Below are 18,790 nucleotides of genomic sequence, written 5' to 3'. Positions count from 1 at the left end.
AGTGTTTTTCTCCGTTTTTCCCTCTCTCTGGTCTCTGCTGAGATGAGTTTCCATGTCAGTACGGATCATACTACAAAGAGTCAGGTTCAGGTCCTCAGAGTCGTCTTGTTTCGGATTCTTAACAGAAGTAAAAGTTGGTTGTTTGGAGAAGTCACTGGATGCGTTTTCCTCCATTTTTCCTTAGCTCGGTTCTTTGCTGAGATGAGTTTCCATGTCAGTACGGATGGGACTGCAAAGATTCCGGTCCTTACAATCATCTCATTTCAGTTTCTTAACAAGTAAAACTTGGTTGTTTGGACGAGTCACCAGAAGCGTTTTCCTTCATTTTTACTTAGCTTGGGTCTTTGCTGAGATGAGTTTCCATGTCAGTATGGATGGGACTGAAAAGAGTCCGGTCCTTAAAGTCATCTCATTCCAGTTTCTTAAGAGAAGTAAAACTTGGTCGTTTGGACAAGTCACCGGAAGCGTTTTCCTCCATTTTTACTTAGCTCGGGTCTTTACTGAGATGAGTTTCCACGTCAGTACAGATCTGACTGCAAAGAGTCCTGTCCTTACAGTCATCTCATTTCAGTTACTTAGCAGAAGTAAAACTTTGTTGTTTGGACAAGTCACCGGAAGCGTTTTCCTCCATTTTTACTGAGCTCGGTTCTTTGCTGAGATGAGTTTCCATGTCAGTACGGATGGGACTGCAAAGAGCCAGGTTCAAGTCCTCAGAGTCATGTCGTTTCGGATTCTTAACAGAAGTATACTTGGTTGTTTGGACAAGTCACCGGAAGTGTTTTCCTCTGTTTTTACTTCTCTCTGGACTTTGCTGAGATTGTTTTCCACGTCAGTACGGATCATACTGCAAAGAGTCCGATCCTTACAGTCATCTCATTTTGGTTTCTTAACAGAAGTAAAACTTGGTTGTTTGGACAATTCACCAGAAGAGTTTTTCTCCATTTTTCCCTCTCTCTGGTCTCTGCTGAGATGAGTTTCCACGTCAGTACGGATCATACTGGAAAGAGTCAGGTTCAGGTCGTCAGAGTCATCTTGTTTTGGATTCTTAACAGAAGTAAAACTTGGTTGTTTGGAGAAGTTACGAGAAGCGTTTTTCTTTCTCTCTGGTCTCTGCTGAGATGAGGTTTCATGTCAGTATGGATGGGACTGCAAAGATTCCGGTTCTTACAGTCATCTCCTATCGGTTTCTTAACAGAAGTAAAAGTTGGTTGTTTGGACATGTCACCAGGAGTGTTTTTGTCTATTTTTCTTCTCTCTGGTCTGTGATGAGATGATTTTCCATGTCAGTGCGTATCATACTGCAAAGAGTCCGATCCTTATAGTCGTCTCATTTCGGTTTCGTTTTTTTTTTTTAAGTAAAGCAAGGTACAGGCTTTTATTTAGAAATACAGTGAAAGGATAGAGCTCCCGGCTCATGCCAGGAGGGGACAAGAGAATCCGTAAGTTACATTTTTTAAAAGAGTTTCTGCCTGGCTTTTCCTTTTGACCTCTCAGGTACCATTGGGTGAGACTGTACAGTGCTTCTCGAGCCACCGTGGACAGCAGTGAGGTAAAAACGTTCCTGGCCCTGGCCCACAGGTGGTGGGATGATCAAGGGGTGTATGCGCCTCTCCATTCCATGAATGACCTGAGGGTGCCGTTTATTAGGTAAGATTCTAGATAGTCGAGGTCTTTTAAAATGTAACTCTTTTCAGCAGCAGTTCATCTTCTTTTGAGTTCATTTTTTTTCGTGGTTTATACCTAGGCTCAAAATGCTGCATTTGAAGTTTGACTTAAAATTAGGGAGATTCTCCTCAACATTCATTATTTGAAGCTGTTGATTTTTCAATATCACCCAAATTCTAGGCTGCTTTCATAAATTCATTTGAAGCATTTTTAAACATTATCAGGTTAATTAGAATAGAAAAGTAACTAGAATCCAGTGGCATCAGGGGCATTTACAGTGACTGACCTTCAGGCCCTCCTGATAAAGGGCAAGTATTACTGAGACAGTTCAACAAATATTTCCTGAAAACTTACCTTGAACAGTGCTTGGGAGCCAGACTGTGTTAAAGTTACTAAGATGTTCATCATTTGAAACATATCCCAAGTACTTCAAGAATTTAGTTTGCTGTGGGAGATAAAAGCAAGGATTCATCAGACCTTCCATTTATCAGCAAATTTTTCATGTGTTCTTCTGTCCATTCATTTATTTATTCATTAAACATTTTTGAGCAGCTGATGTGGGGAAGGCAATGTAATGGACGTAGGACATCAGACTCAGATTGTCCTCATGGAACTTCCTGGTAGGTTTTTGCTTATTCATCCCAAATCGGGGCAGCAGACGGCAATATGGGCACCTTTCTATTATCACTAAATTAGTGGATCACTGAAACACTAAGGCTGAGAAAAGCAGAAATGTCATTCTGTCATTCTGTTAGGCTTGATCAGTGGTTCTCAAGTCCTAAGGCCCTGGGCTAGCAACCTCAGCATCAATGCAGAATTCTCAGGCTCACCCTGGACCTCCCGTTCTGGGGGTTCAGCAGTCTGTGTTTGAGCAAACTTCCCAGGTGGTTCGGATTCACACTGAACTTGAGAACTGCTCTCTCTATTCAAACTACCATGGCAGTGTTAGACATCACACTAAAACAGATCACTCAGGGAAGTACATGTTCGTTAGAAGGTTAGATTTTATTGTGAGCATAATTGGAAGCTATCAAAGGGGAGTGATATGATCTAAATTATGATATAAAGGAGCTTTTTTGACCTGTGTATGAAGAGTGGATTGGAATTTGTTTGCAATGGGTCCTTCACTTATATTATGACATTCTGAAGTTACCTACTTAACCACTATCTAGGTTGTTCTTAGAAATTAATTTAATAGCAATAAAAGATATCCTAAGATATCCTTATTATATATATATATATATCATCTATTTTAATATAATTAAAATTTATATATAGCCCAACTTAAAAGTTTAATTTACAGTAGAGCTACATAGATCTGTGTGTATGTGTGTGTGTGTGTGTGTGTGTGTGTATTCATATGTGTGTGCTTATGTTTGTGTATGTGGTAAAGTGTTACTATGATTATGTTAGAATTAAGTTTACTTGATTTCGGTGCCTGTTTACATGACCATGAAAACACCACTAACTTAGACGACTAGTAAGGACTCAGTTTAGAAGGAAATGTGAGCAAATTTTGAAAATACAGATCTCCAGCTGCTTTTTCTAAGCCCTGTAAAGTAATCTGTTTGTTGCTGACATGAAATGGGTTTAGCAAGTACTGATAATGTAGCTAATAGATGTCTTTGGTGACGTATCTCAAGCAAATAAAATTAGGTTAATCTAAATTAGATTATATAAAGTTTTCCTTTCGATATTTACTAAAGTAATGTCTGAATTATTACTAGATTATTTCAAGAGCCTTACTTTTAAACTTACGGCTTTTGATTATTAAAAATATCTTATAAACATAAGTCATTTCATGCTGAAAATGTTTACCAAAAAAATCAATAACCCATTTAAAATTAGAGTATAATATTTTCCTGAAAATTATGTACTTTTAGGACTTTATTGATAAAAAAAAATTAATTTGTTTTTATGTTTTGGTTTTGTAAAAAAAAAAGAGACAATCTTTTAAAAATAGTCGCTAATCACCAGCCAGGAACACCTTTGTCTGGGATGAAGATTCTTGATGTTGGCTGTGGTGGCGGACTGTTAGCTGAAGTAAGTGATTTACAACAACTCCTGCCATTTTCATGGGGAAAAAAAATTGAGAAGAACTGGGCTGGGCTTATGCCTCATTTATCCTTTTAACAAATAGTATTGTTCATTAAAAGCATAATACTGTTTATATTTTTATTGATATGCAGTCTTATTTTAGTTTCAAGTATACAACACAGTGGTCCAACAATTACTCATATTATTAAATCCTCACCCACATTAGTATAGCTATTATCTGTCAACATAGAAAGATAGTACAGAATTATTGGCAATATTCTCCATGCTGTACTACTATCCCTGTGACCAACCTATATTATGATTGAGGATTTTTGTGCCCCTTTATTCCCCTCCCCCTCCATTTCCACTCACCCTGGTTCCTCCCTCATGGTAACCTGGACCAGTCCCTCCTCAGTGTTTATGAGTCTACTGCTGTTTTGCTTTTTCTGTTTTGCTTTGTTGTTATATTCCACAAAAAATGAAATCATATGGTATTTGTCTTTGTCTGGCTTATTTCACTAAGCATAATACCCTCTAGATCCATCCATGTTGTTACAAATGGCAGGATTTCTTTTTATTGCTGAATAATATTCCATTGTGTATATGTACCACATTTTCTTTATCCATTCATCTATTGATGGACACTTAGATAGTGTCCATGTCTTGGCTATTGTAAATAATGCAGCAGTAAACATAGGGGTGCATATGTCTTTTTGGATCAGGGATTTTATTTTCTTCAGGTAAATTCCTAGAAGTGGAATTGCTGGGTTGAATGGTATTTTTAGTTTTAGTTTTTTGAGGAATTTCCATACTGCTTTCCACAGGGGCTGCACCAATTTACATTCCCACCAACAGTGTAGGAGGGTTCCCCTTTCTCCACGTCCTTGGCAGTACTTGTTCTTGTCTTTTGGATAGTGGCTGTTCTAACTGGTGTGAGGTGATATCTCGTTGTCGTTTTGATTTGCAGTTCCCTGATTAGTGATGTGAAGCATCTTTTCATGTGTCTGTTGACCATCTGTATGTCTTCTTTGATGAAGTGTGTGTTCAGGTCCTCTGCCCATTTTTTAATTGGATTATTTCTTTTTTTGGTATTGAGGTGTATCAGGTCTTTATATATTTTTGATGTTAATCCCTTATTGGATTAATCATTTATGGATATTATCCCCCATACTCTAGGTTGCCTTTTTGCTCTGCTGATGGTGTCCTTTGCTGTACAGAAGCTTTTTAGTTTGATGTAGTCCCACTTGTTCATTTTTTATTTTGTTTGCCTTGCCCAAGGAGATGTGTCCAGGAAAAAACTGCTATTTATTATTGATATTTATGTTCAAGAGATTTTTGCCTATGTTTTCTTCTCAGAGTTTTATGGTGTCATGTCTTACATTCAGCTCTTTGATCCATTTCAAGTTTACTTTTGTGTATAGAGTGAGGCAGTAATCAGTTTCATTCTTTTGCATGTAGCTGTCCAGTTTTCCCAGCACCAGTTATTGAAGAGGCAGTGTTTTCCGTATTGTATATTCATGACTCCTTTATCATATATTAATTGACCATATATGTGTGGGTTTATATCTGGGCTCTCTGTTCTGTTCCATTGATTTAAGGGTCTGTTCTTGTGCCAGTACCATATTGTTTTGATTACTGTAGCTTTGTAGTATAGTTTGAAGTCAGGAAGCATAATCCCCCCAACTTTGTTTGCTTTGGCTATTTGGGGGTCTTTGTGGTTCCATATGAATTTTAGAACTATTCTAGTTCATTGAAAAATGCTATTTGAATTTTGATAGGGATTGCATTGAATCTATAAGCTGTTTTTGGCAGGATGGTCATTTTGACAATATTAATTTTTCCTACCATGAGCATGGGATAGATTTCCACTTAATTGTGTTTTCTTTAATTTCTTTCATGAGTGTCTTATAGTTTTCAGAGTATAGATTTTTCACTTTCTTTGTTAGGTTTATTCCTAGGTATTTTATTCTTCTTGATGCAATTGTAAATAGATTTGTTTTTCTGATTTCTCTTTCATTGTTAATATATAGGAACGCAACAAATTTCTGTGTATTAATTTTGTGTATTAATAACCTATTAGTTGTTGTTCTAGTAGTTTTTTGGTGGAATCTGTAGGGTTTCTATGTATAAAATCATGTCATTTGCAAAGTGACAGTTCAACTTCTTCCTTGCCAATTTGGATGCCTTTATCTCTGTGTTTGATTGTCATAGCTAGGACCTCCAGTACTCTGATGAACAAAAGTGGTGAGTGGAAATCCTTGTCTTGTTCCTGATCTTAGAAGAAGAGCTTTAGTATTTCACCATTAAGTATGATGTTAACTGTGGGCTTGTCATACATAGCCTTTATTATGTTGAGGTACATACCTTCTGTGCCCATTTTGTTGAGAGTTTTTATCATCAATTGATTTTGAATTTTGTTAAAACCTTTCTCAGGATCTATTGAGGTGATCATGTGATTTTTATCCTTTTTTGTTAATGTAGTGTATGATATTGATTAATTTACAAATATTATACCATCCCCTTGCATCCCTGAATAAATCCCACTTGGTCATGATGGATGAGCCTTTTGATGTATTTTTGAATTTGGTTTTCTGATATTTTGTTGAAGATTTTTGCATCTGTGTTAATCAGGCATATTGGTCTATAATTTATTTTTTCTGTAGTGTCTTGGCCTGATTTTGGTGTTAGAGTGATGCTGACCTCATAGAATGAGTTTGGAAGTAGTCCTTCCTGTTTTACTTTTTGGAATACTTTAAGAAGTATGGGTATTAACTCTTCTTTGAATGTTTGGTAGAATTTGGCTGTGAAACCATCAGATATTGGGTTTTTGTTTTTGGAGAGTTTTTTGATTACCAGTTCAATTTCATCGATGGCAATTGGTCTGTTCAGATTTTCTGTTTCTTCTTGGGTCAGTCTTGGGAGGTTGTATTTTTCTAGGAAGTTGTCTGCTTCTTATAGGTTGTCCAGTTAATTAGCGTATACTTTTTCATAGTATTCTCTAATAATTCTTTGTATTTCTGTGGTGTTTGTTGGGACTACTCTTCTTCGTTTCTGATTTTATGTATTTTTGTATTCTCTTTTTTTCTGAATAAGTTTGGCTAGGGGTTTATCTATTTTTCTCAAAGAACCAGCTCTTAGTTTTATTAATTTTTGGTTTTTTTATTCTCTATATTATTTATGTCTGCTCTGATCTTTATAATGTCCCTCTTTCTACTAATTTTGGTTTTCATTTGTTCTTTTTCTAGTTTCTTTAATTGTGAGTTTAGACTGTTTATTTGGGATTGTTCTTTTTTCTTGAGGTAGGCCTGTGTACTTCTCTTTTAGAACAGCCTTTGCAGTGTCCCACAAATATTGGACTGTTGTATTTTTGTTTTCATTTGTCTCCCTGTATTGCATTTCTGTTTTAATTTGGCCATTGATCCACTGATTATTTAGAAGCATGTTGTTAAGCCTCCATGTGTTTGTGGGCGTTTTTATTTTTTGTGTATAATTTATTTCTAGTTTCATACCATTGTGGTCTGAGAAGTTACTTGATACAATTTCAATCTTTTTGAATTTATTAAGGCTCTTTTTGTGGCCTGGTATGGAATCTGTTCTGGAGAACATTCTATGTACATTTGAGAAAAATGTGTATCATGCTACCTTGAATAGAGTATTCTGCAGATGTCTGTTAAGTCCATCTGATCTGATGTGTTGTTCAGTGCCTCTGTTTCCTTATTTATTTCCTGTCTGGTTGATCTGTGTATTGATGTGAGTGGTGTGTTAAAAGTTTCCTAAAATGAATGTGTTGTAATCTATTTCCCCTTTTAATTCTGTTAGTATTTGTTTTACATATTTAGGTGCTCCTATATTGGGTGCAGAGGTATTTATAACGCTTATATCCTCTTGTTGGACTGACTCCTTAATCATTATGTAATGTCCTTCTTTGTCTCTTGTAATTTTCTTTATTTTGAAATATGTTTTGTCTGGTATAAGTACTGTCACTGTTGCTTTTTTCTCCCTGTTGTTTGCATGAAATATCTTCTTCCATCCCTTCACTTTGTTCCTGTGTATGTAAGTCTTTGGGTCTGAAATCAATCTCTTCTAGGCATCACATAGATGAGTCTTGTTTCTTTATCCATTCTACCACTCTGTCTTTTGATTGGTGCATTCAGTCCATTTACATTTAAGGTAATTATTGATAGTTATGTATTTACTGCCATTTTATTTATTGTTTTCTGTTTGTTTTTGTAGCTCCTTTCTGTTTCTTCCTCTTTTTTACTCTTCTGTTATTATTTGATGGTTTTGTTTAATGTTGCGGTTGGATTTCTCCTTTTAATTTTTTGTGTATCTACTACAGGCTTTAGGTTTGTGGTGACCAAAGATTCAAGGATAGCTTCCTGACTATATAACAGTCTATGTTAAGTTGCTAGCTAATTGCTCTATTTGGAACACAGTCTAAAAATTCTTTTTTTTCTTTTTCCTCCCACACTTTATGTATTAGATGTCATTATCAAAACTATTTGGCCTTAGGAATATTTCTATCTGTGGCAGTCCCTTTAACATATCCTGTAATGCTAGTTTTGTTGTTATAAATTCTTTGAGCCTTTGCTTATATGGAAATAGTTTAATCCCTGCTTCATATTAGCATAATCCTGTTACGATTTTAAAACTAATGCATGCACTTTATTTTCTTAAAAAATTCATTAAAATTTAGAAAGTAATAGTGAACGATTTGTTTTTTTACACAGAGCTGGGGCACTGGGCATTCAAATAGCTTTGAAAATTTTGTTATCTCTTCTGAAGGTGAGGTAGTCTCCACTGGTTGAAATGCCATGAGAAGCTGTCCTTTGCACTTGCATCAGTCTGCAAACCTAACAGAGTTCTGACTGCAGGGTGGCTCTTCCCTTGGTGCTGTAGAGCACATGGAAGAATGCTTGTTCTCCCTGTGCAAAGTATTGGCTTTGGCCTACAGTAAATTTATGCCCTGCAGTTTTATTTTATATTCTTCTATCAACACAGTAATTTTGTTCCAGTGCTGCATCCTAATTTGATCTTTGAAGGAAATATTAAGTAGTAGTATAGGATACAGATGTAAGGAAGTCTCATGGAATGTGGTGCTGTCACGTCCATAACAGCTGAGTTCCAGTGAGGCTAACAGAGGCCTTTGATGCATAGCTAAGTTTCCACAAGCACAGAAGATGTGTTCTTCATATAGCAGTGGGTTGGTTTCTTTGGACATCATTTTAAAATTCCAGGAAATGTAAAATAATGTGAATATACATCCCTTAGAATCAAGAATATGTGGTACATCAAATTACAGATGATTCAGATTTTGCTATACATGTCCTAAATCTTCTCAGTGTGTTGTTACAAGTCTTATGTTTCTGAAATTAAAATAATTTGATTTATACTTTTAATTTATTGACTAAATAGTTACAAAATAAACACTATGCAACCTTTGTTCAAAATTAAGACTGTATTTAAAAACTTGAACATGTCACAGGAAGTGACTGAATTAAAAGTTGAAAGAAGAATTAGCTATGAAGAATCATTTCTAGTCAATCACAGAAAAAATTGAGGAAAAAATTGTTATTTAGAAAATCAGGGTATCAGAGATTTTTGCTGTTTTTACAGTATGTTACATTTATCACACTTAAAATATGCTAATACTGTACTATGTGTATGTAAATGTGCCAAGCGAATATTGACAGAATTTTTTCTATTCTCAAGCAGTTCTTGGTACTGTTTTTGTTGTTATTATTGTTTTCTTTTAAGCTTTTTATCATGGAAATGTTCAAACAGGTACAAACTAAAGAAAATGGTGTAATGAACTTACATGTGCCCATAAATGATCTCCAATAATTACTTCCTCTTGGTTAATCTTGTTTCCTTTCTGATAAGCTTTTTATTGCTAATATGTGTTCTGTTTTCTTCCTGAGGGTAACAATTTTTTATACCATTAGCCTCTAGGGCGGCTTGGGGCTTCAGTTACTGGAATCGATCCTGTGGATGAGAACATTAAGACAGCACAGTGCCATAAATCATTTGATCCTGTCTTGGAGAAGAGAATAGAGTACAGAGCATGTTCCCTGGAAGAGATTATGGAAGAGACTGCAGAAACATTCGATGCTGTTGTAGCTTCTGAAGTTGTTGAGCATGTGATTGACCTGGAAACATTTATACAGTGCTGCTGTCACGTGTTAAAAGTAAGACTACAGTGTTTACTTGTTTGGTTTTTATTTTCTTTCCATGTGGGTATATCCATAGCAATAAATGTTTCATAATCCTTGAAACCAGGAAGTGAGTAGTAGGGGACAGCATCTCTGCTGGAGATTATGTTTACCTCTCAGCTTGTCCTCAATATGGGGGTTTTCCAGATATGGTGTCTTGATGTATAGGGATCTTGAAAAATGTTGGTGCTGAACACTGTATTACAAACAACGGATTTGTAGCAGTGTTTTTCCACTGGTGTAGTCTGGATTAAATACCTAATAGATACTGAATGACAATTACTAAGAAATTTGATTTGGATTACTACTTTAAAAATAAAATAAAAGCCATTATTAGCATAAATTAACCTAGCATTTATTAAGTAATTATGTGATTTGTGTAACAGTTTTTAGCTTATAAAATAATACTTCATACATATGATCTCACTTGCTATTACCTACAACCAGGTGAGGAGGGTAAGGCAGGCATTGTTATGATCTCCTTGGACCAGTGAAGACTAGATGTCAAAGGTTTTTTTATTTTATTTTATTTTATTTTGGTATCATTAATCTACAATTACATGAAGAACATTATGTTTACTAGGCTCTCCCCTACCCCAAGTCCCCCCCAACAAACCCCATTACAGTCACTGTCCATCAGCATAGTAAGATGTTGTAGAATCACTACTTGTCTTCTCTGTGTTGCACAGCCCTCCCCTTTCCCCCACCCCCCCATTATGCATGCTAATCATAATACCCCCCTTCTTCTTCCCCCCCTTATCCCTCCCTACCCTCCCATCCTCCCCAGTCCCTTTCCCTTTGGTACCTGTTAGTCCCTTCTTGGGTTCTGTGCTTCTGCTGCTGTTTTGTTCCTTCAGTTTTTGCTTTGTTCTTATGCTCCACAGATGAGGGAGATCATTTGGTGCTTGTCCTTCTCCGCTGGCCTATTTCACTGAGCTAGATGTCTAAGGTCTTTCACACAGAGGCCCCTAGGCCCTGACGTAGGACTCAGGACTGCATCCTTTGATTTCAAGTCGGCTACTTCCCATTACATTATTGTGGTTACATAATTCCCCATGTCTGAGGGTGGTTCCAAGTTTTCTTTTAATAAATATCCCTCAAGTATTTATCATTATTATTATTACTATATTGGCTCTGTTATTATTCAAGAGATAAGACCCTAAGGTCAAGAGCTAAAAGAATGAAATGCTTAGCCCTTACCTAAATAGAGCTTTTTAAAAATACTTAAAAAAAAAAAACTGCAGACCTATAGAAAATTTGCAAAGATAGTACAGTGTTCCCACTTACCCTTCATTCCATTTCCCCTGTTTGCTAACATTTTACATAATAAGGGTGAGCACCAGTGTCACGAAGTTGAAGGAGGCCCTCACTCCTTGGGGCCAGCCCTGCATTCGCACATCCCACAGAGTGAGGCTTCCTTCAATGTTGTGCCTCATTGGCCTCACTGTAGTCCCACCCCTGTGTATAACCCATAGTCAAAACTAAGAAATTCACATTGACATTATTCTATTAACTATACTACAGACCTGTTAAATTTCATTAGTTTTTCTACTAACGTCATCTTTCTGTTGCAGGATCCAGTCCAGGATCCTACATTGCATTTAGGTGCCATGTTGCCTTAATCTCCTTTGGTGTGTAATAGTTTCTTGGTGTTTCTTTTTAAATGAATTTTATTAGGCTTATCTCCCATTTTCTAAGCAAAGCTCCTCAATGATTACTTTTATGTTGTGTGTATAAATGAGGGTTCTTTCACATTTATGAAGAATGCTGGCATTGTGGAATTTAAAACTAATTTTTGTTTTATAGCCTATTAAAAAAAAAACGACCATTGCTCACAACTATTTCCTTACAATAAGATTTTAGAGAACACACATTGCATATTCATTGTGTTTTTTTCCCCTACCTCTATTGAGAGATAATTGACATATAAGTGATTCTTAAGATACTTTAGGATAGTAGAGTTTTATAGAGAAAATTACAGTGTGTGATGAAAGAGTGTCTGATATTTCAGTTTTAATTTAAGGGCACATTTCAGTATTTCAGGACCTCTTATTTTTTTATTATTTATTTTGGGGTGATATATTTTTTTTTTGTAGATAATTATTTTTTATTGAAGGGTAGTTGACACACAGTATTACATTACATTAGTTTCAGGTGTACAACACAGCGATTCAACATTTATATACATGATAATTCTAGGTACCAGCTGTCACCATACCAAGCTGTTACAATATTTTGACTATATTCCTTATGCTATACATTACATCCCGGTTACTTATTTATTTTACAATTGGAAGTGTGTACTTTTTTTTTTTTTTTTTTTGTGAGGGCATCTCTCATATTGATCAAATGGTTGTTAACAACAATAAAATTCTGTATAGGGGAGTCAATGCTCAATGCACAATCATTAATCCACCTTTTGGGGTAATATTTGAGATATGCTCTCTCCATCTCATTCTCTCATTCTCTCTCTCTCCCTCTCTCCAAATATATATGTGTGTGTATATATATATATATATATACAGTTGACCCTTGAACAATGTGGGGTTTAGAGGCATCAGTGTCCTCTCTGCACAGTCAAAAATCTATGTATAACTCTTGACTCCTCAAAAACTTAATAGCCTACTGTTGACGAGAAGCCTTACCAAAATGCAAACAGCTCGTAAACATCTATTTTGTATGTTAAATGTACTATATACTGTATTCTTACAATAATGTAAGCTAGAGAAAATAAAATGTTAAGAAAATCATAACGAAGAGAAAACGTGTTTAAAATACTGTTCTTTATTTACTGATAGCATAAGTTTATGTTGTCTGTTTACAAGATTGTCAGTACCTATATCAATATTATTTTATATGATACAAAACACTGTAGATGTTATATGTATTACTAGCACTAGACATAAAAATGAAAAGATAATGAAAATGAAAGTCATACTTATTTACAGGTATAAGAATTCATGCACTGATAATGAAGAAACAGAAATAATGATTGCTCTTTGGTAGCCTAGTGTATGCGATACGATTACTTCATGGTATCCTAGCCCACACACTGACGAATGAATTGTCATAAAGTTATTATGGCATATAGTATTACGGTCATATTTATAATTCCAACACAGTATTGGAAACATTGTTACATTTTTTTTAAATCACTTACCTGTGATGATAGGCTAATAGGCAGTTTCTCCAATTACGAGAAAGAGAGGCACATTGTGCAATAATAAGTAATACAAAACAAAGCTTTAAAACAGTAAGGAAACTAACACATTATTAACTTTATATTAAATATCACTCGCCTCATGCCTATGTAAGGCTAGGCTATCCACTTCCATGAAGTGTTGCACACAATGTTCTACACAATGGATACTTGTGCAATGATAGTGATGACCTAAAAAGTCTCACGCAGTTCTCGCAGTAGAGTTATTAGATTTCCACATGAAGACACATACACAACAGAAAAGGTTATTAACTATACAGCATGATGAGGATTTACTGTTCATTAGTGGAAGCGGATCATCATGAAGGTCTTCATCCCCCTTGTCTTCATGCTGAGTAGGTAGGGAGGGGTTGGTCTTGCTGTCTCGGGTGGCGGAGGCAGAAGATGTGGCGGAGAAAGAAGGGAGGACGGGAGGTGGGCACACTGGGTGTAACGTAATGGAAATACGTGATTTCTGTCTTTTTTGCTTTTTCATTTCTTTAAAAACGTTCATTCCTATCTGGGATCAATCCTCCTACCATTTGCTTTAATTTCAGTGCCCGTGTCATGGAAGGGTCCATATCATAAAAGAAGTCAAAAGCAGTCTTGAATCATTGGAACCCTTCTGCCAGATTGTCTAATGTCAATTTTTTTCTAGCTCTGCTTCTTCTTTGTCTTCCTCCTCTTCATCCAACACTGGTTCAGAAGTATTCATCCCCATGAAGTTGTCTTCTGTTAATTTTTTTGGTTGTGGTGTCTTTTATCTTTTTATTAGTATTGGATTTCCTCAAGATGCATATTTTGAAAACCTTCACTCTCCACCTTTTTTGCCATATCCACGGTCTCTCTTATGATTTCCTTAACTGGCTCTGTTGTAAATCTTGTGAAGTCTTACACAACATCTGGACACAGCATTCCCCAGCACAAATTTGTTGTTCTGGGATTCATGGCTTTCATGGCTTTTTTTATAGCAATGATGGCATCTCAGTGGTATAATCCTTCCAGACTTTAATGACATTCTATCAGAGTTCTTGTCTATAGCTTTAACAATCCTTTCCCTTTGAGAACTGTGTGTAATGAGCCCTAAATCTCCTTATGACCCTCTGATGTAGAGGCTGAATTAGAGATGTTGTGTTTGGGGCCAAGTAGACCACTTCAGCACCTTTGGTGTTAAACTCATGGGGTTCTGGGTGACCAGGGGCATTGTCCAATATCAAAAGAACTTTAAAAGGCAGACCCGTACTGGCAAGGTACTTACTGACTTCAGGGACAAGGCATTGATGGAATCAGTCCAGAAAAATTGTTCTGGTTCAGGCCTTCTTCTTGTATAACCACAAGATTAGCAGCTGGTGTTTACCCTTCCTCTTCAAGGCTCAGGGTCAGCTCCTTCATAAACAAGGGCAGCCCTGATCATAAACCCGACTGCATTTGCATGAAACAGTAAACTTAGCCGATTCCTTCCTGCCTTAAATCCTGGCACTCACATCTCATTCTTGCTAATAAATGTCCTTTGTGGCATTTTTTTTCAGAATAGGAAACAAACCTTTCATCTGCATTAAAAACCTGTTCAGGCAGATATCCTTTCTCCTCAGTGATTTTCTTAATTCTGTCTGAGAGCTTGTCTGCTGCCTCTTGGTTGACAGAAGTTGCTTCTCTTGTTCTCTTGACATTTTTAAGCCAAACATTTGTTTAAAGTGATCAAACCATCCTTTGCTGGCATTAAAGTCTCCAGCTTTAGATCCTTCACTTTCTTTTTAAGTTATGATGTAATGACTTGGCTGCTTCTTGAATTATATTGAAGTCTACAGGTAGACTTAGAAAAGCTGTAAGTAGTCTGCACTGTACTACCACACCCACATAAAAGCTGCACTTTCGGTAGGTGAGTAAATGATGGAAAAAGTGCACAGTTTTTGTGCCTGCAGGTATAGCTACAGCAACAGTTTCATGAATTTCTTTTCCTTTTACAAGGGTCCTTATCCTGGATTCATTTATCTTTAAATGGAGGTCAACTGCAGTACCTTTCAAGTAATTCAACTTTTTCTTACAATGTCCTGAAATGCTTCTTGGGAGCACTTCCAGCATCACTAGTGCCACTTGGTATGGGTCCCATGTGTTTTTAGGGTTTATGGTATTGCACTAAATACAATGAAAAATATGGGAGAACCAAGAGAGATGGCTTTTTACTGGGATATGCAGTTTAGTGGAGAGATGAACTACTCAAGTAGAGATTAACATCACATGGCATTTTAAGCGGTTATCTGTAACACTTAAGCTCACTGCAGTACCAACAGGAAGTGGCTATGAAATTGTTACAGTAGAATAGTATTACTACAGCTAATTTTGTGCAGTTGTGATTTAATACTGCATTTGGACATTTGTTAACATTTATCTCCACTGCAGGTGGTACCATGTACAGTCTGTACGTGTTTAAGTTTTGGTAAATTTTAACCTTTTATAATAGACTTGTGTATATTTGATGGTAGTAAATGTTAAAGTAGATTAGTAACTGCATATATTCTATGCCTTCGTGATACACTTAAGTTTTTCTTAACGTCCAGGCTATATGATTTTTCTGCAGTTTTTTTCAAGTTGTTGCAAATCTCTAAAATTTTCTCCAATATATTTCATTGAAAAAAGTCTGTATATAAGTGGACCATGCAGGTCAAACCCATGTTGTTCAGGGGTCAACTATACATAACAATGTGTCTTTTTGGGAGGGAATCTTTGGCATTTCATCCCCCTCAGGCAAATGCAAATGTATAAAAGAGGGAGGAGACATTAATATCCTTAGCCATTTGTGAGAATAAATGTAGGAAACACCATTAATGCAGTCACTACAAAATGGACTAACAGTCCCATAAATGGTTTGTATTCATCTAAGTGCTTATCTTGATCTCTTCATATCTTCATAGTAATAAAATGAAAAGAAAACTTTCCAACTTTAATCATTAATGTTTTTTTGCCAGAGAACAAACACATTTATCGGCATCGTTTTCCTGCACAAGCTGTGGAGCCGTATGGTATAGCAAACAGGTTAGACAGGCTCTGAACTCAAGGAGAGAACAGTGTTGACGTATGTTAGAATGTAAGTGTGGACGTGTAACAAGGAAAAGGAGCCTAATCTCATTTCTGTATTATAAAGTGTTTGATATGTACAAAAGAATGTATATAATAGAAATATGTCATTATAATGTGTGATTTTAAGAGTTGTAAGCACTGTTGCATAAACTCAGTGGGTGTGTAGTATATTGCCTTTAATAATGATTTCCCAGAGAACAAATCCTATTTTGGTAATTTATATTTTATTCATACTTAAGTATCTTAAGTGCACTGACATTCTTTGGAAGGAAGGAGGAGGGTGACAGAAGCCAAGCCTTTACCTGACTGACATTCCTGACATTTAAAATTTTACTTCTACACATATATTTTTGTAGCCCGGTGGTTCTTTATTCATTACTACAATCAACAAGACACAGCTGTCCTATGCCTTGGGGATCGTTTTTGCAGAGCAAATTGCAGGTATTGTACCGAAAGGTACTCACACGTGGGAGAAGTTTGTTTCACCTGAAAAGCTAGAGAGCATTCTGGAATCAAGTGAGTATTAAGAATTTTTCCAGTTTTCAAGGCCTAACTGAATTTGAAATATACTTATAATTTTTAATCACACAACCTAGGACTTAATTAAATAGGCCACTATTCTTTGGCTCTTGGTTCCCCCTCTTCAACTAGATCATAAACTCCTTGAAGTTGGGATAGAGACCTAGACGCTGTTCCCCTAGCCCAGGGCCGGGCAGATGGTGGACGCTCAGTGGGTACCTCGGCCCGTTCAGTGCGGGCTTGAAAATGAGGTACAGATGCCTGCCTTACAGCCTCAGTGTGTCCCATTGAGGCTCTGCCTGTATCAGCTGCTGTGCATATTATTTTTCTTGATTTCTCCATACTCATTTATTTTTAAATTCTTTGCACTTTTTATATTTTATGGCACTTACAGCATACCTGATATTATGGTTATTCTGGTATTTTTAAGCCTCTTTCTCAGCTATCAGCTCCTTGAAGGGAAAACTATGTCTCCTTTTTGTATTCCCTACAATGCCTAGCTCTGGTTTACACATCAGGAGCTCTTGATATATGTGTTGAATTCCTTCAAGCAACAACATTTGTCAGGTCATTTATTTGGCATTTGGTATTCCTGTTGAGTACATAGGCTCATGTAATATTTCTTAAACAACATGGGTTTGACCTGCATGGTCCTATTCGATAAACTTGATTTTTCTTGGAATATTATCAGTTCAGTGCAATGTAGTACTAAGGATTTCTGCAAGTAATCTTATTGAAAATAGAGTAGAAAATATGTTAACGATATAGGCACAGTCACTTGTTGGCAGGTGTTTTCTAATAACAGCTACTGTTCGTTGAGTACTTAACAAATTCTAAGCACCGTGCTATTTTACATGCATATCTGAGTCTAACAATTCTACAATATATGTTCTGTACATGTTTCTGTGAGAAAACTCAGATTCAGAAAAGTTAAGTGACTTGCCCATGGCTCCATCTAAGAGGTGCTAGAACTGGGATTTGAACCCAAGCAGTTGGCTTTAGAGTTTTTGTTCTGCCCTGCAGTACAAAGTGATATTTACATGATAACAAAATATTTTTGCCCATTGAGTTAGTTAGGAGTTCTTTTTTAATATGGAGAGTTGCATGGGACTCTTGGCACTTGGAAGGTAAATATTTATTACATTTATTCTTTCTGATTTTTTTTCAGATGGTCTGTCTGTTCGGACTGTGGCAGGGATGCTCTACAATCCCTTCTCAGGTTACTGGCACTGGAGTGAAAATACTAGCCTTAACTATGCAGCTCATGCTGTGAAATCCAGGGAACTGGACCACCCAGTGCCTGCTGAGTTTGTTTTAAAAGGGGAAACAGAAGAACTGCGAGCCGGAGCCTCCATGAACCCAGGTGTGCGGGAAGAGCTGAAGAAATGAATTGTTTCTAACGACTGTAGTAATGTGGCTTGAAAGTCTGATGTTTACAGATACAAAAAATATACAATTTATCTTTTGAGATAGGATCATGAAGAAAAGAAAGTCAGTGAAAAAAAAGTTTTGCAGCTTATTGTGTGATCTATAAGTTTAAGTTCCTCAGCCTTTGTTATATAAATAGGGTTTGCATATTTCACTTCATTTTGCAGATTATTTATATTTCCAATATGCATGCATATACATATATGATGTATGTTTTAATTTAAAGCAATATGTATCATCTGTGTTCTTTATTTGGTTTTAAAGGCAGTATATACTGCTTATATTTGGGAAGATACAATGTATTTTTTCCTTTACATTTTAGTTTGGATGAAAGCATATGGATTGTTAAATATATGCTGGATTTGGATTCAAACATTAAAATCAGTAAGCTTAGTTCCATAAAGATTTTATGGTGTTTTTTTTTTTCAAGTAGAAAGGGTTTTTTCATAACTCAATTAAAAAATTCAGTTTTAGAAATTTCCTTTTTCAGCTATTTTTTTATAATTAAAGGGACTGACTTGAAATATATTTTTATGCCTCATGAAGTATATGAGTCTCTGGCTTTTTCTGAAAGTCCAGATGCTGTATGAGGACATTCATAGAGTTTAGACCAAATGTGACAAACGTGGATTTAATGCACGTGACCTATGCA

The 18,790-nt window shown here is 36.1% G+C and overlaps 1 protein-coding gene across 2 annotated transcripts in view; it reads left to right on the top strand.

Moving 5' to 3' along the window:
- COQ3 (coenzyme Q3, methyltransferase) overlaps positions 1-18,541 on the top strand; it is a 39,327-nt gene extending 20,786 nt beyond the window's left edge. For both annotated transcript variants that reach the window (XM_057489442.1, XM_057489443.1), the window contains exons 3-7: positions 1,495-1,647; positions 3,609-3,708; positions 9,648-9,890; positions 16,548-16,707; positions 17,879-18,541. In XM_057489442.1, the coding sequence (XP_057345425.1) occupies positions 1,495-1,647; positions 3,609-3,708; positions 9,648-9,890; positions 16,548-16,707; positions 17,879-18,099 (877 nt within the window). In that variant the 3' untranslated portion in view covers positions 18,100-18,541. The remainder of the gene's footprint in view (positions 1-1,494; positions 1,648-3,608; positions 3,709-9,647; positions 9,891-16,547; positions 16,708-17,878) is intronic.
- Positions 18,542-18,790: the final 249 nt, after the last annotated feature.

The sequence above is a fragment of the Manis pentadactyla genome, chromosome 12 (assembly GCF_030020395.1).
Source record: "Manis pentadactyla isolate mManPen7 chromosome 12, mManPen7.hap1, whole genome shotgun sequence".
Lineage (NCBI taxonomy): Eukaryota > Metazoa > Chordata > Mammalia > Pholidota > Manidae > Manis > Manis pentadactyla.
Note: the sequence above shows the minus strand (reverse complement) of the source record. Positions and strands in the feature narration are given on the sequence as shown.